Raw genomic sequence first — 26,828 nt, 5'->3', positions numbered from 1 at the left:
GATATTGCTAGTGTGCAGGGTGATATGGCTAGTGGTGCAGGGTGATAGTGCTAGTGTGCAGGGTGATAGTGCTAGTGTGCGGGGTGATAGTGCTAGTGTGCAGGGTGATAGTGCTAGTGTGCAGGGTGATAGTGCTAGTGGGCAGGGTGATAGTGCTAGTGTGCAGGGTGATAGTGCTAGTGTGCGGGGTGATAGTGTTAGTGGGTAGAGTGCTAGTGTGCGGGGTGATAGTGCTAGTGTGCGGGGTGCTAGTGTGCGGGGTGGTAGTGCGAGTGTGCGGGGTGATAGTGCTAGTGTGCGGGGTGATAGTGCTAGTGTGCGGGGTGATAGTGCTAGTGTGCTAGTGTGCGGGGTGATAGTGCTAGTGTGCAGGGTGATAGTGCTAGTGTGCAGGGTGATAGTGCTAGTGTGCAGGGTGATAGTGCTAGTGTGCAGGGTGATAGTGCTAGTGTGCAGGGTGATAGTGCTAGTGTGCTAGTGTGCGGGGTGATAGTGCTAGTGTGCAGGGTGATAGTGTGCGGGGTGATAGTGCTAGTGTGCAGGGTGATAGTGCTAGTGTGCGGGGTGCTAGTGTGCGGGGTGATAGTGCTAGTGTGCGGGGTGATAGTGCTAGTGTGCGGGGTGATAGTGCTAGTGTGCAGGGTGATAGTGCTAGTGTGCGGGGTGATAGTGCTAGTGTGCAGGGTGATAGTGCTAGTGTGCGGGGTGATAGTGCTAGTGTGCGGGGTGCTAGTGTGCAGGGTGATAGTGCTAGTGTGTTTTTTTTTGTCTCATTTGTATGTAGTTTTTATTTTTTTTACTGGGTATGTGTGTTAAGGGGAAACGATTAAATAGGAATCAAGGTGAAGGGGAAACGATTTAATAGGAATCTAAATGGCAACTTTTTCACACAAAGGGTGGTGGGTGTACGGAACAAGCTGCCAGATGAGGTAGTTGAGGCTGGGACTATCCCAACATTTAAGAAACAGTTAGACCGGTACATGGATAGGACAGGTTTGGAGGGATATGGACCAAGCGCAGGCAGGTGGGACTAGTGTAGCTGGGACTTGTTGGCCGGTGTGGGCAAGTTGGGCCAAAGGGCCTGTTTCCACACTGTATCACTATGACTCTACACATGACAATAAACCAAACTCCTATATTGACCCAATCCATCACTTGTTTCTTCCATGTTCAATTCTCTGATTCACTCCACCATTTTACTAACCAGATGCATTCTACACACAAACATGAGTATACTATCCTCAGTGCACGATTCAATTATTTGTGATCGTTTTTCTGTTTCTGGAATTTATTCCCCATGTTAGTTTCATTATTATAAATTCAACGCTAATTATAGAGATTCACAAACTCTTTTCGATTGGTTCCAAAGTAAGACAATATTTTCTTGGAGAAAGTTTTATTAATTTCCGTCTTTTAACTTTTGCTAATGTGATTACGATCGACAAGATTATGTTTGTTTGCTCCTGTGCTGTTTGACAAAGATCTAATTTATTGTGGTTGTCATGTTTGTAATTAGTAATGAAGAACCTGAGATCCCTTTTTTCCCTCTTTAAATAAACTATTAAAGCCCCTGTCCCACTTACGTGTCCTTGGCACGCTAATTACGCGACTTCATGGTCGCGTTGAGGCGCGACGGTCCCGTGAAGGTCGCGCGCGATTTCATGCATTCGCACAGACGTCTGGAGCGCGTGATGTCATTTGGAGATGGACACAAAATGCTGGAGCAACTCAGCGGGACCGGCGGCATCTCTGGAGAGAAGGAATGGGTGTTGTTTCGGGTCGAGACCCTTCTTCAGTCTGAAAGAAGGGTCTTGACCCAAAACGTCACCCATTGCTTCTCTCCAGAGATGCTGCCGGTCCCGCTGAGTTACTCCTGCATTTTGTGTCCATCTTCAATTTTCTTGGCCCCGTTCTGGGAGTAGAAGTGGGGGCGGATCCGGACCGCAACGGCCGTGAACCCCAGGCCGAGCTCGGCGATCGTTTGCCTGCTTCTGCTGCTGTTGGAGGTGAGACGTTGCGTTGCGCCAGCGTCTTGGGCCTGTCCCACATTGGCTGTCAGTTACGCGACAGGCCGTTGGTACGCGACGATTTCGTTCGCCACAAAACTTTCGAAGCCCCGCACGATGTCGCGCACAACTACATAGCCGTCCGCGCTTCTCAGTTAGACCGGTCCCGCACGGCCATACATTGCACGTGCACGTCAACGCGACGATGAGGTCGCGTAATTTGTGTGCCAAGGACACGTAAGTGGGACAGGCCCTTTACTCACTCAGCACCAGTTACAACTGCATTTTATAAATTCATTTGATTCCACTTCATGTTAACCAAAATTTTAAAAACTGGAAGCAAAATCTCGCTTTTCTTATTTGTCTCGTTAGTTTTCCCTCTTAATGTGCAATTAGGTTTCAAAGGTCTTTTATTGTCGCATGTACCAATTAAGGTATGGTGATATGCAAATTACCATACAGCCATACATATGGAAAAGGAACAAGACACACAACTATATAAAAATTAACATAAACAACCACCACAGCAGATTCCCCACATTCCTCACTGTGATGGATGGCTAAAAAGTCCAATCTTCTTCCATTTTATTCTCCCGCGGTCGGGGTAGTCGAACCATCCGTCGGGGCAATCGAAGCTCCCACAGCCGGCGGTCGAAACCCCCGCGCCGGGCTGATCGAAACTCCTGCGGCTTGGAGTTCCTGATGTCGGTTTCTCACCAGAGACCGCGGGCTCCGTGATGTTAAGTCCGCAAGTACCCACGGGTGAAGTTCTCAAAAATCGGTCTCCAGCAAAGGCCGCCAACTCCTCGATGTTAGAACGCAGTGCGGACAAAGATACGATAGGGAAAAAGTCGCATCACCGTCGAAGTGAGATTTTTTTAAGTTTCCCCCAAACCCCACCCCCCACATATAACAAGCTAATGAACACCACAAACATATATTTAACATACAATTAAAACACAAAGAAGGAAAGGACAGACAGACTGTTGGCGAGGCAGCCATTGCTGGCGCCACCCGGATCTCATGCTATCTCTAATTCTGACTAAGTGCTGGGAAAGATGCAGGGGAGATTTACCAGGATATTGGAGTAGTTCAATTATGAAGAGAGACTTGTCAAGCTCGGTCTGTTTCCGTGAAATGAGAAGATTAAGAAGGCACGTGATTATGGTAACTAAAGTTTCGACCTAACTTGCCCATGCCTTTCCCCATCTACCCCAGTCCAGCACGCCTATATTTGGCCCATATCCCTCTAAAACTTCCCTATCCATGTACCTGTCCAAACATATTTAAAATATTGTTATAGTGTCGCCTCAACTATCTTCTCCAGCAGCTCGTTCCATATACCTATCAACCTCTGTGTAAAAAAAAGCTGTCCCTCGGATTCCAATTAAATCTTGCCCTCTTGTCCTCTGGTTGTTTAACCCCTTACTCTGGGTAAAATACACTCTATTCCACTCATGATCTTACCCACCACTATAAGATCACCCCTCATCCTCCTGTGCTCCAAAGAATAATATCCAAGCCTGTTGAGTTCTTTCTTTCAACTCTTTCTCCATTCGTCTTTTCAATTACTCCCCTAACCCTTTTGATCAGCCGATTCATCTTCCCCAGGTTTTTTTCCCCAACTCCACCAAATTTTGCAACTGGCCCTTTGCCAATATATTAATTTTCATACCCTTCTAAAACTTTCCAATTTATGTACCTGTCCAAATGTATTTTCAAAGTTGCAATTGTACCATATCTACCTCTTCCATTGGGAGCTCATTGTACCCAGCATCCTCGGTAAGGAAAAAGTTACCTTCCCCTCCTCACCTTAAATCTATATCCTCTAGTTTCCGACTCCACTGCCCTGGGTAAAAGACCATAGACATCCAACTTCTCGATGCCCCTCAGGATTTTACATACTGTTTTACCCTTCAGTATTCTATGCTCCAAGGAAAAAAGGTTCCAGCTTATCTTGCCTCGGCAGCACAGTGGCACAGCAGTAGAGCTGCTGCCTTACAGCACCAAAGACCCGTGTTCGATCTTGACTATGGGAGTTTGTATGTTCGCTCTGTCACCGCGTGGGTTTTCTCCGGGTGCTCACCGCGGTGTCCGTCCACATTCCAAAGATGTGCAGGTTTGCAGGTTAATTGACTTCTGTAAATTGTCCCTAGTGTGCAGAATAGAACTAGTGTGTGGTTGATTGCTTGTCAGCGTTGACTCAGTAGGGCAAAGGGCCTGTTCCCACGCTGTACCTCTAAAACTAAAACTAAATCTCAAGTCCTCCAGCCCTGGTAACATCTGGTGCATCTATTCCGCAATCTTTCTAGCTAAAGCTTTCTAGCTTTCCTAATGTTGGGCGACCAGGACTGCAAACAATATTTAAACTCTGGTATCCAATAACATTTACAGTTGTAACATGTCATCTTAACTCCTGTACTCAATGCTCTGACTAATGATGGTAAGGGTGTCAAAAGCTTTCTTCACCACCCAGTCTACTTCTACCTCCACTTCCTGGTGACTTGGCACCTGTATTCCGAGGTCTCTCTGTTCTACAGCATTCTTCAGACTCCTACCATTTACTATGCATGTTCGGACCTGGGTAAACTTACCAAAATTCAACACTTTTTACTTAACCAAATTAAATTCTACCTGTCATTCTTTAGCTCACATCCCCGGTCGAACTGGATCCTATTCTCTTAAGATTTCAGACTATTGTGTGCACTTTGATATTGGACTCCTCATGAAGTTGAACAGGGGTATGCAAATTTAAGAGAATGGGGGTGCTGTCTGTATGGTGTTTGTATGTTTTCCACGTGGCCGTGTGGGTTTTCCCCGGGTGCTTGGGTTTCCTCCCACACTCCAAAGATGTACAGTTTGTCAGACAATAGGCTTGGGTAAAAAATTGTAAATCGCTCCTAGTGTGTGTAGGATAGTGCTAGTGTGTGTGTGGATTACTGGGAGGTGCTGACTCAGTGGGCCAAAGGGTCGTTTTCACGCTGTATCTCTAAACTAAACTAAACTAGTTAGAAACTTATTTGCTTAAAAACGGAAAATATTGCAAAATCGCACCCAAGGAAGGTTCTTCAATCTGAAAGGTTAATTATTTTACTGTCCAGAATGCCACCTGATCAGCTGAGTTTTAATGACATTTTCTGTGTTATTTTGGATTTTCAGCACCTGCAGTTTTATATTTTTAGTTAGCTGCCACTTTCAGCTGATTTAAGGGCAGGGGTTGTGATACCTACTCCATCATCTCGACGTCGTTAGCATCACAGGAAGCCCATCCTACTGGGAACCAGGCTGGCTTCTGTCAGCAAATTCCCCCCTGTGCAGGACACCATGTTTGGCGGGTCGGCAGGTAATTTATACACCTCACACCGACCACAGATCCTGGGCCAATGTTTATAGACTCTGGCATCAATCACATTCTAGCTTTTGTTTGCTCATCAGATGAAGCATGTTTGCCTCTAAAAGGCCTGTCCCACTTGGCGTTTTTTTCGGCGACCGTCGGCATCATTGGCTGATGTATCACGTCACCGAAAACGTCGCGGCGTGACGACGTATTGGCGCGCGGCGTCTCCTCAAGTGTCGCAACATTTTTTTTGTCGTCGTTGGATTTTGAAATGTTCAAATTCTTTCGGAGACCCTGATACGTCAGTCAATGACGCCGGCACTCGCCGAAAAAATCGGCAAGTGGGACAGGCCCTTTACTGTTTAAAATACGCGCCACGTGCTCCCAAGGAAAGCACAATTGACCAAAGTAAATTTAGTTTCATTTTTTAGTCTCGAGACACAACATGGAAACGGATCTTACAGCCCGCAGAATCCAAGCTGACCATTGATCAGCTGTCCCTACTGGTTTTATGTTGTCCCACTTATGCATCCATTCCCTCCACCTCTGAGACAATTTTTATATACGCCAATTATCCTATAAACTCTCAAGTCTTTTCAATGGGGAGGAAACCATAGCTCCCAGAACACATCCACGTGGTCACGGAGAACATGCAAACTCCACACAGACATCACCATAGTCGGGATCGAACCCCTCTACCAGCTGCACCAGCGTGCTTCCCTCTTTTTTCCTAATTCACCCCAGCTGTGTGTCTCGGCCCAATTCTCTTTGCATTCTCTACGGTAATGATCTGGAACAGCTTTGCCCAAGACCGTAAGAAATTGCAGGGAGTTGTAGGTGGTTTCGGTCCATCAGACAGACCACACTCCCACCATTGACTACATCTACACTTCACACTGCCGTAGAAAAGCAGCCAGCAACAAAAACTCTTTCCACCCCGGTCATTCCTTCTTCTTCTCACTCTTGTCGGGGGGAGGGTACAGAAATCTGAAAGCATTCATCAAAAAAAACTCAGGAACAGCTTCTTCTTCCCCTCCTTTATCAGAGTTTTGAATGGTATTTCCATAAGCTGGGGCACCATCTGATTCACTTCTACCCCATGTTCAACATTGGACTTTGTCTCGAAGACTGATGCATTACCATGCTGAGAACTCTTTACCTTCACCCTTTATACTCGACTTTGGCTTGACTGTATTTATGCACAGTATTATCTCATTTGATTGGATAGTATGCAAAACAACCTTTTTCACTGTACCTTGGTATTTGTGACAATAATTAACCTAAATCTAAAACTAATGTGGGAGCACCTGTCCAAACAATTCATATAGTAGATAGACACAAAGAGCTGGAGTAACCCAGTGGGTCAGACAGCATCTCTGGAGAATAGGAACAGGTGACATTTCGAGTTGAGACCTTTCTTCAGACTGCAACGTCACCTATTCCTTTTCTCCAGCAATGCCGTCTGACCCACAGAGTTACTCCAGCTTGTATCTATCTTCGGTTTAAACCAGCATCTGCAGTTCCTTCCTGCACAATTCATATAGTAGATTATTTGAGACCAATAATTATTTTGAATTGAAGATAGTTTTGTACTGCACATTTATGTACATAGTGAGCGGATTCTGAAGTTTTAAGGCTTTCAAATGAGAAAATGTTTGAAATTGTTACAGATCAAGCAGCATCCATGGAGGTAGACACTATTTTAAGAATAAGGAGTAAGCCATTTAGAACGGAGACGAGGAAACACGTTTTCTCACGGAGAGTGGCGAGTGTGGAATTCTCTGCCCCAGAGGGCGGTGGAGACATGTTCTCTGGATGCTTTCAAGAGAGAGCAAGATAGAAACATAGAAAATAGGTGTATGAGTAGGCCATTCGGCCCTTTGAGCCTGTACCGCCATTCAATATGATCATGGCTGATCATCCAACTCAGTATCCTGTACCTGCCTTCTCTCCATATCCCCTGATCCCTTTAGCCACAAGGGTCCACATCTAACTCCCTCTTAAATATAGCCAATGAACTGGCCTTAACTACCTTCTGTGACTATGAATTCCAGAGATTCACCACTCTCTGTGTAAAAAATGATTTTCTCATCTCGGTCCTAAAAGACTTCCCCCTTATCCTTAAACTGTGACCCCTTGTTCTGGACTTCCCCAACATCGGGAACAATCTTCCTTCATCTAGCCTGTCCAGCCCCTTAAGAATTTTGTAAGTTTCTATAAGATCCCCCCTCAATCTTCTAAATTCTAGATAGGGCTCTTAAAGATAGCAGAGTCAGGGGATATGGGGAGAAGGCAGGAACGGGGTACTGATTGCGGATGATCAGCCATGATCACATTGAATGGCGGTGCTGGCTCGAAGGGCTGAATGGCCTACTACTGCACCTATTGTCTATTGTCTGTTAACGTGTAGGATCGATGTCCTTGTCAAAGAAATGAGAACAGTTAGAAATCAACTGAGTTTTCCGTGCAGAGAAATGGAGTGGGAAAGGAAGAAAGGGAAAAGGGGAAGAAGAGAAATGGCTCTGCTACCACAATCACATTAATCGTTAGAACATCTGTCTGAAGGAGGTGGTCATTAACAAAGACCAGTGAGGAGAGAGAAAAAAATAATGCTGGAACTGGGTGAATCAAAGCATTTAAACCACTGGACATCTGAAATAAAAACAGAGAATGCAGGAAATATTTACCAGCTCAAACAGCATCTGTGGAGCGAGAAACAGGGTTAATGTTTTAGACTATCCCACATATGAACTGACTAGAAAAGGCAGATTATCTGAAAATACTCTTCTCAGTAATCAGCCTAGATGCCTCTAATGGGCCTGGTTGGAAGGAGAGATAATCTATCCTCATAATAGACACAAAATGCTGGAGTAACGTTACGGGTCGAGTCCTTTCTTCAGATACCTATCTTTGGTGGAAATCAGCATTGTCAGTTCCTTCCTACACATAATCTTCCTCAAACTTGAGATGTCTTTAATTGGAAAGCATTAGGAAGCCAAAGATACACGGCAGGATGTGAGTGGAATGGAGGATTAAAGTGATAGACAATCAATAATGTTTAACATAATCTTTTAACATACATTCAGATACCAAGCAAGGCCAGTTATGATATGGCTCCTAAAACATCTTAATGTGGATATTCACATACTCGGAGTCGGGGAATTTCTCCCACGAAATTCCACTGGCCAAATTTGCGAGGGAAAAATGTTGAAGGTGGACAAGGAAAGCCAACTCCCAGAAACACCCTCTCTCTGGTGATAAACACCATTAGAATAAATGACACTTCTGAAAAACACACTGCTCAATAAATTCTATGAAATCTATCTACACTCAAGATCTAACATAAGAAATTGCATAGCCAATGCTCATCATTCAAGTTATTAAAAAAAGTATTTGTTAGGATGAGCAATTGAAGATTTTTGATTTTGAGAAACATTCTTGACATGAAGAAATCTTATCAGGGTGTTTTCATTCAGGGTGGGAGGAAATGTATTCTCCTTTTGATTTAGATCAACCCCAGTTGCTAAAGTTAAAAGGCAAGCAATTATTTTCATTAGTGAACATATTTTATTAAACATATCCATATTTAAAAAGTGTTTTTTCCCCCACTGGAATTCAATCCCTGTCATCTCCATATGATACTTGAATTGGTGGCAGACTTTTGAATAATCTACAAAGACTTTTGACTTTTGAGTTTGAAGCATTTTGAGTTTAAACTATAAACAGTTAGATTGCATGGCAATGTTTATTAAGTGTGACAAACTTCGAGCTAGCTTTTTCCAACGTATGATTTGGAGGCATTCTGATGTTAATTCTTGTCAAATGAATGTTTCTGATAAGAGAAAATAGTTAAGCTGGTAATTAACAAAACCATACAGTTGTCTGGTTTGGGAAACTGTAGCATGATTACATAAAAGCATCTATATTTCTGAGTTCATTAAATGTCCTGTTCATCATCTCCTTGAATTAACTACAGATTAACCTTTATCTCTCTAGTCTGTACTTTATCTCGCCCAGGCGCCATGCTTCTGGGAGGCTGTTGGTACACCAAGTCCAAAATGATTGATTTTGGGCTGATACATGTTCATTTCCAAGATTTAGACTTCTATCTACATATTTGTTGATTTCCGGCAGCAAGCTTATCATTCCTTCTATATAATAAGCAGAAGAACTTTTCAATCCACCAGCGATATAGCAGTCCCTCAATTAGAAGTTAATTCGTCAGTCTATTAACGAGGACACAAAAAATCTTTTTTTTTTTAATTCCATAATTTGGCAAAGACATTTCTGATGCAGGATTTTGAGGAGACGTTATCGCTTTTGATCAAAAAAGTTCTAGTAAATTTACTGAAACTAAATTTCTGGTTTTACAGTGACTGGGCTTTTTAAAACATTGACTGCAAAGTGCGTCAGGGCATTGTAATGTAGTGAGACTCACTCCATTCTGGGCTTCCATTCTCTTCAATAGAAGGTGTGAACTATCCCCATCCCCATGCGATCTGGTTGTAGACTATTTGTCAAACAATGTTCTATTTATAAATGATTTATACAATTTTCGTTTGGGAGATATCTGAAATGTAAGTACAACAAATATTCAATGCCAATAATATTATTCTTGAGCAATTTGTTAGATTTGTTTACTGTTACATAGTTTAGAAACATAGAAAATAGGTGCAGGAGGCCATTCGGCCCTTCGAGCCAGCACCGCCATTCATTGTGATCATGGCTGATTGTCCTCAATCAATAACCCATGCCTGCCTTCCCCCCTTATCCTTTGATTCCACTAGCCCCTAGAGCTCTAGCTAACTCTCTCTTAATAGAAACATAGAAATCTTAATAGAATCATAGAAAAAGTTTAGTTCAAGAGTTAGTGAGTTCAAGATTTACTAAAATCTGAGTGAATCATGAGGTCATTTTCGATCCTTCTGTTAACCAACCCAACATGCTGCGTATGCAGAAAAAAAAGTAGTTCAAAAATATTAATTATTCCTGAGCAATTTGTTAGTTTCATTTACTGTTACATAGTTTAGTTCAACAGGTACTAAAATATTCTGTGAAGCCATCATTCCTGCTTGGTCTCAGTTACTCTCAGTCATAACAGGTCCTGTTAATCTATACAAACCCTTATCAGCTACTTGAAAGTTTCTAAACTATCACTGCAAAATCATTGGGTCAAGGGCAAGAGTCAATAGGCCTGCGTAGCCATGGAAAAAATTAGCTGTTTAGAAACAAAACAAACTTTGATGAATTGGTCTGTTGGATTCGAAAGAACTTTGAAGCATCTTGCCTTTGAAAAAGTATTTCTAATTGTCATCAATGCCCCAAATCTTAACCAAATGGAGTTGTTAATAAAAAACGTACTTCCTTTAATTTTTAAACCTTGCAGCCTTCCACAACCAAATGTGATGTTTAGTTTTCTAAAGCAACCGATTAAATAGTTCATGTTGTAATCACCATTCATTTGATATAACGTCGCGATTGCTTGTTCATTCTATAAAATAACTTTTACATAAATCATTGTAGCAAAATGCAATGTTTGAACTTGTGATCAACACTTTTTCACACAGAGTTGTGAGTCTGTGGAATTCTCTGCCTCAGAGGGCAGTGGAGACCGGTTATCTGGATACTTTCAAGAGAGGGCTAGATAGGGCTCTTAAAGATAGCGGAGTCAGGGGATATGGGGAGAAGGCAGGAACGGGGTACTGATTGTGGATGATCAGCCATGATCACATTGAATGGCAGTGCTAGGTCAAAGGGCTGAATGGCCTACTCCTGCACCTATTGTCTATTGTGTCTTACTCAGAATATCTTTGAAGCTCTGACTACAAGAATAAAGCTGGGAACATTCACGCACAGCCTGAAGTGGTTTCTTAGACTTTGCTGCATATTGTGGCATTCTTTAAACTTACTTTGAAAATAAATTATTTATCATTATAACCAATTTACTCATTTACATCCAGCAATATATGCAAAATGGTTAAGTTACTTGGCATGGGTAGACGACCAAATTTGTGTTGAATTTTGAACCCAGCACTGCAGCTGGAACATTTGCATTTACAATTAAATAAACTGAGAATAAAATGTTTGCATTAGTGATGGTGACAATGAAACTAGTGGATGTTTTAATTTCTACACTTGATCTTATGAACTGACAGTTACAAAGTTAGATCAATTTATATCAGATTATATTTGGCCGACAAACTCGATGTACCCTTCTCTGCTTCAAATTTCTATGATTTTATGATTTAATGGATTCTCCTCCCCCAGGTACATAGAGAATTTGCACCCCCCTTAGTTAAATTGGTGTATAATTACCAAGATCTCTTCATTTTTAAATTGCTTTTGTGCAGTAATATAATTAAATTACACAGCATTTTTAGTTTAGTTTAGTTATTAGTTTAGAGGTACAGCGTGGAAACAGGCCCTTCGGCCCACTGAGTCCACACCGACCAGCGATCCCCGCACATGAACACTATCCTACACACACTAGGGACAATTTACATTTATACCAAGCCAATCAACTTTACAAACCTGTACGTCTTTGGAGTGTCGGAGGAAACCAAAGATCTCGGGAGATAACCCACACAGTACACGGGGAGAACGTACAAACTCCGTACAGACAGCACCCGTAGTCGGGCTCAAACCCGGGTCTCTGGGCAACTCTATCGCTACGCCACCGTGCACCATTCAATTGATCGAAAATTGTCACAGTTAATGCTTTTTAAAATTTGGGAACAATCAAAAACATTTTTAAGTTTGCGAGTTAACCTTACTAAATTCTTGCTATCTGTATGTTATCACAACATGTTCACTAAGTCGATAGCCATTTTAACAGCTGGAAAATCTCTGCCACAATACAGGGCAGCTGTTCTGAGTAGCATAAGGTTTTATTTTTGCTGCTGTTTTTTTTCTATATCCCCATTACTCCTGCAGAGATACTGGTTTCTTACTGTTAGACACCTTTAGCTAATATGGCCATTCTGTGCACGTCAATGATACTGACAGATTAAAAGAGGCCATCGCTTCTGCATTGATTATGATAACAGTTTATGGATTCAAATTTTTGCTCTTCCACAGCCAAAAATATGGCATAATTTCCTATGAATCGTGGAATGGCATGCGGTTATCTTTAGAGCTTGTCACTGATGCAATGGAAATAAGGCACACATGACTCCACTCCTCCTCTGAGTACATTATGGAATAGTGACCTATTCCCATCAAGGGTTATTAGTAGTGGAACTGGAATATTGAGCAAGATGTCCTTTACAGGGCAACAGAGAGAGTAATCTGGCCATGCCGACATCGCTCAATTCCTGGCCAATGAAACACTAAGGCTTGTTCTTACCACTGATCTAGCAAAGTAAGCAGGAAACTAACAAATAAACAGGCCACTGCTAGCTTTAAAACAGTAGTTTTTTCTTTCAAAAGGAAAATCAAACGGCCACCTTCATTCACAGTTAACAAAAACCACCAACCAAAAATTGTTTTTAAAAGGTACTTCCAAACATCTGATAATCACTTAGACAATAAAAATACGCATTTAACATCATAATGATTGGTGGTGGTTAATTCTGTTAATGGTACATACATATCATACAATGTTCTTGCCCAAAAATAATAATTATCTAATTATGAATCAAGCAATTTATCACCTGATATCTACTGGTATGCTCTTCCAGGCAGTTGTCTAGGAGACCAATAAGAGAACGTGATGGGAGATATGTTCAGGCATCCGAACTGTAACTAGGATGTAGGGCATGAATTACATTAGAAGATGCAATCGACATGTAATAAAGGGACTGTGACAATGGCCATGGGGGAGTTCAAGACGCATGTAGACTGGGAAAATCAGGTTGGTGCTGGATCCCAAGAGAAGAACTTCGTAGAGTGCCTACGAGATGGCTTCTTAGTACAGTTTGAGCTTGGTTTATTGTCATGTGTACTGAGGTGCAGTGAAAAGCTTTTGTTGCGTGCTCACCAGTCAGCGGACAGGCAAAGCTTGGAGTTGAGCCTACTACTGAAAAGGCAATTCTGTATTTGGTGTTATTTAACAAACCAGATTTGACCACCAGTTGTCCTTGGCAACCGCCAGAAAGACTCTTCAAGGGGAGAATAAGGGGACCCTGGTTGACAAAGGAAATCAAAGACAGCATGAAACTAAAAGTGAAAGCATGTAACAATGCCAAGATTAGCGGGGAGCTAGAAAATTGGAAAACTTTTCAAAGCCAACTTTCAAAAGCGAATAAAAGATGAAATATGGTAAGCTATCCAATGATATAAGCGGATAGGAAAAATGCCTTCAGAATATAAAACAGGCAAGAATGAGCATTGAACCACTGGTAAATGATGCTGGAGAAGTGGGAATTAATTGAAGCGGGTGAATTGAATATGTTTTTTACATCAGTTTTCACAGTGGAACCAGCGACGTGCCAGAAATTCAAGAGAGTCATGTGGTAGATGTTAGTGCAGTGGCTATTACTAAGGAGAAGGTGCTTGGGAAGTTGAGCTACACTCCAGGTTTCTGAAAGAGGTGGCTTTAGAGATTGTGGAGGCATTAGCATTGATCACTGGAGTCAGGAGTGCTCCCAGAGGACTCGAAAATTGCAAATGTTACTCTGCTGCACAAGAAGGGAGCAACGCAGCAGAGTGGACACTATAGGCCAGTTAGTCTGCCTTCAGTGGTTGATAACATTTTAGAGTCCATGATTAAGGATGAGGTTTCCTAGTTCGTAGAAGCACATGGTAAAATAGGCTGAAGTCAGCATGGTTTTGTAAGGGGGAGATCTTGCCTGACAAATCTGTTGGAATTCCTTGAGGAAGGCAATAGCAGGATAGACAAAGGATACTCAGTGGATGGTGTTTACCTGGATTTTCAGAAGGCCCTTGGTAAAGTGCTGCACCTGAGGCTGCTAAAGAAGATGAGAGCCCATGGTATCAGGGGGAAGAGACTAGTATAGGTGGGAGATTGGCTGAATCGCTGAAGACAAAGAGTGGGAATAAAGAGGTTTTTGTCGTTGGCTGCCAGTGACTAGTGGTATTCCGCAGAGGTCAGTGGTGGGTTCGCTACTCTTCAAAGTGTATACCGATGATGGAATTGATGGCTTTGTGGCCAGGTTTGCAGATGATACAAAGGCAGGTGATGGGGCATAGTGGAAGCAGGGAGTCTGCAGAACAGCTTGGACTGGTTGGGAGAGTGGGCTACAAAGTGCCAGATGGAATGGAGCATAAGAAAGTGTGCAGCCATGCACTTTGGTGATGGGAATAAATGCATAGATTATTATTTTCTAAATGGGGAGAGGGTACAGAAATCGGGGGTGTAAGGGGACTTGGGAGCGCTGGTGCGGGATTCTCGAAAGAGTTCATTTGTACGTTGAATCCGTAGTAATGAAGGCGATTGCAATGTTAGCATTCATTTCGAGACCACTAGAAAATAAGAGCAGGATGTAATGCTGAGGCTTTTTAAGGCACTGGTGAGACTGCATTTGCAGTATTGTCAGCAGTTTTGGGCCCCATGTCTGAGGAAGGATGTGCTGGCGTTGTAGAGGATCCAGAGGAGATTTACGAGAATGATCCCGGGAATGCGTGGGTTAATGTACGTTGAGTGTTTGATGGCTCTGGGCCTGGACTCGCTGGAGATTAGAAGGATGAGGGAGAACATCATTGAAACTTACTGAATATTGGAAGGCCTAGATAGAGTGAATGTGTAAAGTAAAATGTCGTATCTTTTAGAAAGGAGATGAGGAGGGATTTCTTCAGTCAGAGGGTGGTGAATGCATTGAATTCATTGCCACAGATGCCTGTGTCAAGTCATTGGATTTTTTAAAGTGGAGGTTGATAGGTTTGGGACCAGTAAGGGTGTCGAAGGTTATGTGGGAGACGACAGAAGAATGGAGTTGAGATGGAAAGATAGATCAGCCATGATTGAATGGCAGATGGGTTGAATGGCCTAATTCTGTTCGTATGACATGAACTTTTGCCAAGTCTCCCACTTTTAATTCTGCTGTACCAATATCCATCACACCATACCAATCTGCTGTCCTGGTGCTTTCAGTCAATGGGGCAGATAAGAAATTGAACTGTGGAACTTCCTAGTTTGTATACCTGGTATACATGTTGGATGACCTAATAATAGATCCATTGACTTCACCTTTACAGTAAATCAACACTGCCTGAGCGTGTGAAATTGAAACTAACTGAGGCAAAGCAACTAAGGAAGCTCTGAAAATAAATTGGAAAAATCTAAATGGGAACAATTAAGAAGGTGTAAAAGTTAGGAAAGATAGTAAAAACAATGAATTTGGTGTTGGATATTAAGCCAAGAAGGTGATGGGTATGAGAGCTAACAGTAGAACTCTCCTAGCTCAAACAGCATCACTCACCAGATGCTGGTACAATTCTGGATGATTTATTTTTCCTTCGGAAGTGCCTTAAGAGTGGCGCGGAATTGTTGCCTTACAGCTCCAGAGCTCTGGGTTCGATCCTGATCACGGGTGCTCTCTGCACAGAGTTTGTACGTTCTCCCCATGACCTGCGTGGGATCTCTGGCTTCCTCCCAAGCTCCAAAGATGTTTGTAGGCTAATTGGCTTGGTATAATTGTAAATTGTCCCTAATGTGCGTAGGATAGTGTTAGTGCGCGGCGATCGTTGGTCAGCGCGGACCCAGTGGGCCAAAGGGCCTGTTTCCACACTGTATCTCTATAAACGAAACTAAATTGGTTTCACAGAGAGATTCACGGTGTGTTTGCTTATCACTGGGATCAACTTGTGATGTAAGAGAGGAAGGAACACCTTGCTGGTGCATAAATATATTTTCACTGGAAACATTATTGACGCTTCTCACCTGGTCTGGTGGTTTGATTTATAGTCCAATGGAAGGTGGTTTCGGACAGCCATTTGTTGTTGAACTTGATCTAACTTGGTTGATGGGTAATCAAAAATAAATGTTTCCACTATTTGAATATATATTGTGTGATGCATCCTAACTTCACATGCTTCACTGTTATGCAAACAAGAGATTTTAATCAGACAGTGAGCTGTTTCATGCAGTTTAACACCTTAAATTATTTTTGGTACCAGACTTCTACCTGGCAATGATGAATTATTGAACAGAAAATAAAGTCCCTAGCGTGTGTAGGGTAGCGTTAATGTGCGGGGATCGCTGGTCGGCACGGACTGGTGGGCCGAAGGGCCTGTTTCCGTACTGTGTCTCTAAACTAAACTAAACATACTATCTGGTACTCAAAACCAGAAATCATAAAACGCCTTGTATTCATTTAGTAATGACATTTTTTGCTCAGATAGAATTAAAATATCCTCTGAAAATGCCACAAAATAATTAAACTATTTATTTAAATGTTGTTCTTATGTACTTCCTGTTTGTACTGTACTGTGTTCTATGTACTTCTCATTTTTTAATTTTTAATTTGTGACTTCAGTAAACTATTTTGAAAGTACAATTCTTCTTGTGCTGGGCAGTTAAAGCTCTCCAAACATCAGATTGTATTTATCCAGGCTATTTTCCTGTGAGGGTTCCTTGATAGTGCCTGAACTTGGTTGCTTTGTCTCACAACTTTCTGATATTACACTGCAGTTATATGTTCTGTTTACAGTATCTGTGAAGTTTCCTAAAAACTCTTTAAATTTATTTTCCTTCTAAAGAAACTCAACAGTTTGATGGATGTTTTCCAGAACTACAAAGTGTGATAAATTAAACAGCTCAGCAAGCTTCAAGTATCTAAACCTCTAGTGCATTGGGGAGAAGCCTGATAAATTAGTGATAAGTAGATGATAAAGATGTGGTATGGAACATGTTTGTGTATGATATGTATTTGAGACGGTCTGGTTAATATTACCAGCACTAAGCTCTTGTCATAGTTTTCCTTCATGTCTTTAATAATATGATGTACTTTGTAAACTGGGATAGCAGAGACTTTTTTAACCCATGAATGTTTTAATGAGCAGCTTTAATGTAAAATATACAAGATCTAGTTCCAAGATTCATGTCCAAACTAAGAGATGTAGTTAAAATCCAGAAATATACTTTGACAATCATGAATAATTTGCATGGTGTTCTCGGGTGAACAAAGTTTCGATTGTGGCAATTTTTGATCATTCAATTGTTGTTCTTTACGTGGAATTGGTGATTCTAATAATTGTTGGTACTTTAGACAATTCTTACTATTTTGGTCATCAGCTAGGTTTTGTTTAACACATACCATGATAATTACACAAGTTTCTTTGTCCCATCATCTTAAAAATATGAATGTAGAATTCTAATTAATATTTGTTCTTTACGAACATTTCTATCTGTGCGGCTATCTGTGGTTTCCTATTCTGAAAGTAGATTCTAAAGAATCGTTGCTAAACTTGGTATAAGATGACATATTCCTACATGTAGCACGAAAGAATTTAATTTCCAGTTGTAAACTGACCTGAATTGGAAATTTAGAATTCCTCAAAGATGCACTCTCCTCATTTATAATTTTCGAACCATCCATTTGTGATGGGGCTGTCCCACTGTACGAGCTAATTCAAGAGTTCTCCCGAGTTTCCCCTGATTCGAACTCGGAGAATTACGGTAATAGCTGCTCGTAGGTACTCGGGGCTCTCGTGGACATTTTTCAACATGTTGAAAAATGTTCACGAGTCTTCCCAAGCTTAACACGTTTCCCGTACCTGCCGTTAGCGTTACAAGCCGCTAAGAGATGTCCCGAGCTCCGATGCACCCGCTACGTACATTCTACGTGCTTCCACGAGTTTGTTTTTTTTTTAAACTCAGGAGAGCTCTTGAAGCTCGTACAGTGGGACAGGCCCCTAATATTTGAGATTTGTAATAGAAAAAAATCACATGTGGTTAAAGTGCACATTGTCAGATTTTATTAAAGGCCATTTTGATACATTTTGGTTTCACCATGTAGAAATTACAGCAGTGTTTATACATAGTGTCTCCCCCCCGTTCTAAATGGCTTACCTAATTACCCCTTATTCTTAAACTGTGGCCCCTGAACATGTTTCTTGCCTTTAGCGTGTCCAATACTTTAATAAACTTATGTTTCAATAAGATCTCCTATCATCCTTCTAAATTCCAGTGTATACAAGCCCAGCCGTTCCATTCTCTCAACATTTGATAGTCCCGCCATCCCGGGAACTAACCTCGTGAACCTAGGCTGCACTCCCTCAATAGCAAGAATGTCCTTCCTCAAAATTGGAGACCAAAACTGCACACAATACTCCAGCTGTGGTCTCACCAGGGCCCTGTACAACTGCAGATGGACCTCTTTGCTCCTATATTCGATTCCTCGTGTTATGAAGGCCAACATGACATTCGCTTTCTTCACTCCCTGCTGTACCTGCATGCTTACTTTAAGTGACTGATGAACAAGGACCCCCAGATCTCGTTATACTTCCCCTTTTCCCAACTTGTCACCATTCAGATAATAATCTGCCTTCCTGTTTTTGCCACCAAAGTTGATAATCTCACATTTATCCACATAAAATTGCATCAGCCATGCATCTGCCCCCTCACCCAACCTGTCCAAGTCACCCTGCATCCTCATAGCATCCTCCTCACAGTTCACGCAGCCACCCAGCTGCAAATTTGCTAATGTATCTTTTAATCCCTTCATCTAAATTATTATTGTATATTGTAAATAGCTGCGTTCCCAGCACCGAGCCTTGTGGTACCCCACTAGTCACTGCCTGCCATTCTGAAAGGGACACATTAATCCCTACTCTTTGTTTCCTGTCTGCCAACCAATTTTCTATCCATGTCAGTACCCTACCCCCAATACCATGTGCTCTAATTTTGCCCACTAATCTCCTATGTGGGACCATATCAAAGGCTTTGTGAAAGTCCAGGTACACTATATCCACTGGCTCTCCCTTGTCCATTTTACTAGTTACATCCTCAAGAAATTCCAGAAGATTAGTCAAGCATGATTTCCCCTTCATAAATCCATGCTGACTCGGACCGATCCTGTTACTGCTATCCAAATGTGCCGCAATTTCATCTTTTTAAATTGACTCCAGCATCTTCCCCACCACTGATGTCAGGCTAACTGTGCTATAATTCAGTTTTCTCTCTCCCGCCTTTCTTAAAAAAATGGGATAACATTAGCTACCCTCCAATCCACAGGAACTGATCCTGAATCTATAGAACATTGGAAAATGATCACCAATGCGTCCACGATTTCTAGAGCCACTTCCTGAAGTATCCTGGGATGCAGACCATCAGGCCCTGGGGATTTATCAGCCTTCAGTCCCATCAGTCTACCCAACACCATTTCCTGCCTGATGTGAAATGTCTTCAGTTCCTCTGTCACCTTAGTGTCCTCTGGCCACTAGTATATCTGGCAGATTGTTTGTGTCCTCCTTAGTGAAGACAGATCTGAAGTATCTGTTCGTCTGCCATTTCCTTGTTCCCCATAATAATTTCACCTGTTTCTGTCTTCAAGGGTCCAACTTTGGTCTTAACTAATTTTTTCCTCTTCACATACCTAAAGAAGCCTTCACTATCCTCCTCTATAGTCTTGGCTAGCTTACCTTTGTACCTCATCTTTTCTCCCCTTATTGCCTTTTTAGTTATCTTCTGTTGTTCTTTAAACATTACCCAATCCTCTGGCTTCCCGCTCATCTTTGCTATGTTATACTTCTCTTTTATTTTTATACTGTCCTTGTCTTACCTTGTCAGCCACGGTCGCCCCTTACTCCCTTTAGAATCTTTCTTCCTCTTTGGAATTAACTGATCCTGCACCTTCTGTATTATTCCCAGAAAATACCTGCCTTTGTTGTTCCACTTTCATCCCTGCTCGGGTATCTTTCCAGTCAACTTTGGCCAGCTCCTCCCTCATGCCTCCATAGTCCCCTTTGTTCAACTGTAATACTGACACAGCCAATTTTCCCTTCTCCCTCTCAAATATAGATTAAAACTTATCATATTAATTACAACTTATGGAAAAGGGTCTTGTGGACAGATGAGACGAAGATTAACTTATATCAGAGCAAAGTATGGAGGAGAGAAGAAACTGCCCAATATCCAAAGTATACCACCTCATCTGTAAAACACTGTAGTGGGGGTGTTATGGCCTGGGCATGTATGGCTGCTGAAGGCACTGGCTCACGTCATTGATGATTCAACTGCTGATGGTAGTAGCATAATGAATTCTGAAGTGTATAGACACATCCTATCTGCTCAAGTTCAAACAAATGCCTCAAAACTCATTGGCCAGAGGTTCATTCTACAGCAAGACAATGATCCCAAACATACTGTTAAAGCAAAAGTTTTTCAAAGCTAAAAAATGGTAACTTCTTGAGTAGCTGTGTCAATCACCCGATCTGAACCCAACTGAGCATGCCTTTTATATGCTGAAGAGAAAACTGAAGGGGACTAGCCCCCAAAACAAGCATAAGCTAAAGATGGCTGCAATACAGGCCTAGCAGAGCATCGCCAGACAAGACACCCAGCAACTGGTGATGTCCATGAATCGCAGACTTCAAGCAGTTATTGCATGCAAAGGAACAACATACTAAACATGACTACTTTCATTTACATGACATTGCTGTGTCCCAAACATTATGGTGCCCTGAAGTGGGGGGGCTATGTATAAACACTGCTGTAGTTCCTACATGGTGCAACCAAAATGTATAAAAATGGCCTTTATTAAAATCTGACCATGTTGACTCTAACCACATGTGATTTTTTTCTATTACAAATCTCAACTCGTGGAGTACAGACGCAAATAAATAAATGATGGGTCTTTGTCCCAAACATTATGAAGGGCACTGTAAGAACTTTCTAAAATTCAGTGGTTCATTTTATTTTCCATATATTCCTCTTTGCCACTGTTGTATTTAGTGAAATTGCACAAGATTACACAGAAAAACAATTAAAGTAATGCTAGTGGCGCTATAAGTGTGGAAATTTATATTATAAATTGAGAGAACCCATTTCGGTAATAATGATTAACCTATTATCCAGCTATCCTGCTATTTGGTAGTATAATCATGCTCGTTAAAAAAACACTAAAAGGCCAGAAGATTGAAAATGCTTGAAAATGTAACTGAAAGTGGAGCATCTGAACTGTGAAAAATCCTTCAGTAGGATGCCATTCTTAAAATGCAAGAAGTTAGATCTAATTTCACATCTTGCACTATTTTCCAGAGACCTCAGGTTATCACTAAGTCCCAATGTAATCCATGCCTTCAAACTGCAGCAGCATTCAGTGTTCATGTTCTTGCCAGGCTCTGTTGGTCCCTCCTCCCTTGCAGTTTTCTCTCCCCCCCCCTTAATCAGTCTGAAGAAGGATCCAGACCTGAAACGTCACTTTTCCATGTTCTCCAGAGATGCCATCTGGGCCCTCTGAGTTACTCCAGCACTTTGTGCCTTTTTGTGTATTAAGCACTTGCTTATTATTCTTCTATATTGCTTAACTGTTGAAGAAAGTCATGTCTACTTTGAATATCATTCTCCTGCACACCAACACCCCCTCTCCCTCACCTCCAAATTGGTGAACAATTAAGAAAAACAGAAAGTTGTTGAATTTCATGACCAGGTTTCAGTATTAAATATAGTAAGGAATTTTAGTGACCATATATTGCAATTTGCTTCTTGAAAAGTAATTATGTTTAGTTGACTAGAGCATATCGAAGCTAAGCCTTACTTCCTGCTATGCATAAATAAGATGTTTTATTTGTGGTAAAAACAGATTTTGCTGTAAAGTTGGATATTGCATCTGGATTTGAACACCAGCCACTGCACTGATGAGTTCTGAGTGATGATTGTAGTTCTTGGTTTGAGGCTGAATAATTGGATTTCATATCAACAGCTCAGCTACAGCTCGGGGATCATCCCAGATTAAAATGTGTACCATCATTAACATTCATTGGAAAAGGATGTGACAGATTTCAGATTGCAGACATCAGCATCATTGTCGAGCATTGAGCAATCCCAGAAACAGATATAACAGCAATACTCAGGACAAAAACTTTTTTTTGCCGAATGCAGAGGCATATTTTAAATGCATTTTGGAGAAATAACATCTACTGATGACTATTTTCCATAGCTAATCAACTTCTATTAACGTGAACTATTTAGTGCACCAACCTTTCAGAATTGTCACATTTTAAGGTTAAAAGGACTATGTGGCTGCTTAAAATACTAAATATATCTTCATTTTCTTTCACTTCCTTTGTATCCTTCTATCACTTAAAACTCGTGAAAAATGATTTACATTAGTTGGAAAAAAAAAACTGGAAATGCTCGAATCAGAATAAAAATCAGCGATTCTGGTTGAACTTGGCCTGTCAGCAGCTTCTGTGGAAAGAAAAGCTGGTCCACATTTTGGTTCAGTGACCCTTGCTCAGGTTTAGTATGGTCACGTGTACAGTGAAAAACTTTGTTGTGCATGCTATCCAGGCAAATCATACCATACCCGATTATATCAGGTAGGGCCAAGGTTAAATAAACAAGATATTGTGTTACAGCCATAGAGAAAGTGCAGATATTAAAGTGCACGGGCTATTAAAAGGCAGATTGGAAGATCAGAAATTCACCCTTAGTGTATGAGAAGTTTGTTCAACGGTGGGAAAGAAACTACTCTTGAAACTGGTAGTACATGCGTTCAAGCTTCTGTATCTTTTACCTAACAGGAGAGGGGATAGGAGAGAACGACCAAGATGTCAGGGCTCCTTGATTATGTTAGCTGCTTTTCAGAAGCCAGTGTGAAGTGTAGATGGAGTCGAGGTGGGGGGAGGCTGGATTTTGGGATGGAGCTGCATTCACAGCTTGCGGTCTTGGGAAGAAGATTTGCCGAACCAAGTTATGATGCATCTGGAAAGGATACAGTGCATCTGTAGAAATTCACAGATTCGCAACCAATTGGTATGAATTGTATTGTTCAAATCCACGTTATCTTTTTACTTAATGCAGAATAACTTATTATAAAAAATAATTTTAATAAACCTTGATGCATATAAATCAATCCAACTTGATATCTTTAATCATAAAAAGATTGCTCAGTTTTTAATTCATTTTGGTGTCTGGGCCCACTCCAAGTACTTTGTGTTCAACATTAATGGACATTTCTGAGATTGGAGATGAAACTCTGCACAAAGTACAAGGATAAATCCATCATTGGCGCCATCGTGTGGCCGGTTGCTTTATTTCACGCTGCTGACTTTGTTTAGTTACGGGAGTGATATTATCAAAGAATAATAGAATATGCCATGAACTTAGTAACATACTCTTTGTTTATATGGGAGATTTGAGCCAATGTTGTTATTAAGCAGCACCAGCGTGCAGACTAATATGCAGACACCTTGAGTAATATCTAATAGCCAACAATTGTTCTTGACATTTTTTATTGAAAGGAATCACCATTCAGTAGCAGCATATCTTTGTTTCTTGAGAGTATTTACATTCTGCACCTTTTAGTAAGATGTCAACAAGTTGGGATGACCACTGGTTCACAAGTAGAATGACACAATATCATATTTATAATTCACTATTACAATCCAGTGCTCTCATAGTGTTTGTTAATTGTTGTATATTGCACCTATTTTAAGATTTCCTGCATATTTCAAAGTCCAGATGTATGAATGAGATGCTGCTTTCAACACTGAAAGCTCTGATTCAACAAAATATTATGCAAATATCATAAGATAATGAAATTGAACTTTAATTGAAAACTATATTCTTGCAATTGGATATGCCATTTCGCTCTATTTTGTATATTGATAATTTCACTGCATGATTTGAGGTTGATGCAAAATGATTTCCACTTCACACCAGTGCTAACTTAGTCAATCTGGGGCTAGATTTAGTCTGACTCTACAATGGAATTATTAATCCTCTTGGTTTAAGAATTAAATCTATATTTTTGACAGGATAATGACATCTGCAGTGTGCAAACATAGACGATAAAAATGTCAATGCATTGAGTTGGGTCTGAGCCATTTCCATGGTATATGAATCAAAATTGTGGAGATTCGGTATAATCTTGAATTAGGTTTAAAAAAAGTTGAATATTAAAACAGTTTCCTAAAGAGGATGTTTTTTCTCCTCACAGTCTGTTACTGCATCTCTGCAATTAAAAGAGGAACAGTACTGGCTCAGGCAACTGAAAACAACAACGAATGAAGAATCAGCTAATTGTATCATCTATTGTAAAGGTCTGTATATTTTACATCAATATTTTTGAGAAAGGAATCTATTTTTCTAAACAACATTTTGCTTGAGGTTATTATTACTCTTATTGTTAGAAAATATGTTTTTTTTAATTAAACCAGATATTACAAATCTCACCTTCTCTTAGCTAACAATGATCTATTCTACATTTTCCGTGACGTTCATCTCTTTTGATGTCTTGTTTTCGCACCTTACACTTCCTTATCTCTGTGTCTCCCTCTCTCCTGAATCTGAAGAAGGGTCTCGACCTGAAACGTCACCCATTCCTTCTAAGCAGTGATGCTACCTGTCCCTTTGACTTACTCCAGCATTATGTGTCTATCTTCGGTGTAAACAAGCATCTGCAGTTCCTTACAACACTGATGAAATTTCAGAACAGCTACAATGAGTGAGCATTAAATTGGAACAGTTGTACTTCATTTCTTTATTGGGTATGTGGTCAGTTGCAAAAAGCTTTGTTAAACATGCGGTAATGTTGCCTTCAGAAAGGAGAATCTGCTGTTCTCAAGTCTCTTCATCTACCAACGTTATCCTAATGCCCCTGTCCCACTTAGGAAACCTGAACGGAAAACTCTGGTGACCTTGCCCGCGACCCAAGGTTTCCATGAGGTCGCCGGAGGTTTTGGTCACTCTCCCTAATGGTCGAAAGTGGTTTCCGCGTGGTCGAGGCTTCTTCTAGGTTGCTTCGATTGTTTCAACATAATCAAAACCGGCTTCGACTAAAAATAGGTTGCTGTTTGGTTGAAGCCAGTGGAGTGGGGTCGCTATTTACTTACAGGCAGTCGAAGGCCATCTCCTTCGCTGACCAGCCATTTTGATTGGCTCATTGCAGTTTTCAGGACCTAGAAGACCCTGGTAAAATGCCCGCTAACTTTATTAAACTTCTTAAAACTGTCTCCACTCCTTCTCCCCCCCCCCCTTTCTCTCCCCTTCTCTCTCCCCTTCTCCTCCCCTTCTCCCCCACCTCTCCCCTTTTCCCCCCTTCTCTCCCTTCTCTCTCCCTTCTTTCCCCCTTTCTCCCCTTCTCTCTCCCCTCCTCTCTCCCCTCCTCTCTCCTCTTCTCTCTCCTCTTCTCTCTCCTCTTCTCTCTGCTTCTCTCTCCTTCTCTCCCCTTCTCCCCCCCGCACTCTCTAAAGGACTTACCGTGCTCTGTGGCAGCCGTTTACCTTCCTCTTCATCGCGCAGACAGCGCTCCTCCGCTCACCACGGGCCCCACCTTTGCTGTGTGTGTGTGCGTGTGTGCGTGTGTGTGTGTGCGCGTGTGCGTGTGCGCGTGCGGTCGGTAGATGCAGCTCACGCTTCGGTCGATCCAGCTCGAGGCTTTCCAGGCGAGTGACCAAAACCTCCGGCGACCTCATGGAAACCTTGGGTCGCGGGCAAGGTCACCAGAGGTTTCCATTCAGGTTTCCTAAGTGGGACGGGGGCTTTAGGCATCAGTGGCCCAGATTTTGCTGTCGAGAGCAGAAAGCCCACAGCACTGTAAAACAGACATGTAAACGACATTACAACTTCAAGGGGCTGCTGAGCATGAAAATTCCAAAGTTGCATCCATATTGTACTAGTGTCCTATTTGCTTCAACTAAACAATGTCAGGCCTTCTTTCTACCCATTTGAAATCCATTGACTGTATAACACTGCTAGAAATGTTGTGGCTATAAAAATACTTACCTAATGTGGAAAGTATTAAATTTTAAGTTGAAGTAATGATGTGTGTCGGCAGGAACCGCTGATGCTGGTTTATACTGAAGATAGACACAAAAAGCTGGAATAACTCAGCGGGACAGGCAACATCTCTGGATAGAAGGAATGGGTGACTTTTCGGGTCGAGACCCTTCTTCAGCATCTGCAGTTCCTTCCAGTCTGTGGAAGGGTGTCAACCCGAAATATCACCATTCCTTCTATCCAGAGATGTTGCCTGTCCTGCTGAGTTACTCCAGCATTTTGTGTCTATTGTTGAAATAATGATTTATAGCATTAATTACTGCCATTCATTCTCCCAGGAATTAAGAAATAATCTTCAGCTGTGGATTTTCATATTTTCAGATATTTTTAACCATAAACTTTGTAATTATTGTAGATTTTATTTTACGTTACTATTTTCTCCATCAATATTCTTTCATTCCATTACTCTTTCTGACTAAATTTAGTGTTGGATTGGCTTTTGTCCTCAGTAGAGAACAGAAGACATTAGCATTCATTGTCATTGGACTTTTCCACAGGTGCTCCATGGCTAGTAAGACACAAAGCATGGAGCTGGCAAAGGCCAAGCTACTATGGATTTCATTAACTAGACATCCTGAAT

The 26,828-nt window shown here is 41.5% G+C and overlaps 1 protein-coding gene across 4 annotated transcripts in view; it reads left to right on the top strand.

The window, feature by feature from the left end:
- Window positions 1-26,828, top strand: part of zfpm1 (zinc finger protein, FOG family member 1) — a 260,492-nt gene that overhangs the window by 187,732 nt on the left and 45,932 nt on the right. For all 4 annotated transcript variants that reach the window (XM_055649048.1, XM_055649046.1, XM_055649047.1 and 1 more), the window contains exon 5: window positions 24,408-24,510. In XM_055649048.1, the coding sequence (XP_055505023.1) occupies window positions 24,408-24,510 (103 nt within the window). The remainder of the gene's footprint in view (window positions 1-24,407; window positions 24,511-26,828) is intronic.

This window comes from Leucoraja erinacea, chromosome 17 (genome assembly GCF_028641065.1).
Source record: "Leucoraja erinacea ecotype New England chromosome 17, Leri_hhj_1, whole genome shotgun sequence".
Taxonomy (NCBI): domain Eukaryota; kingdom Metazoa; phylum Chordata; class Chondrichthyes; order Rajiformes; family Rajidae; genus Leucoraja; species Leucoraja erinaceus.
Note: the sequence above shows the minus strand (reverse complement) of the source record. Positions and strands in the feature narration are given on the sequence as shown.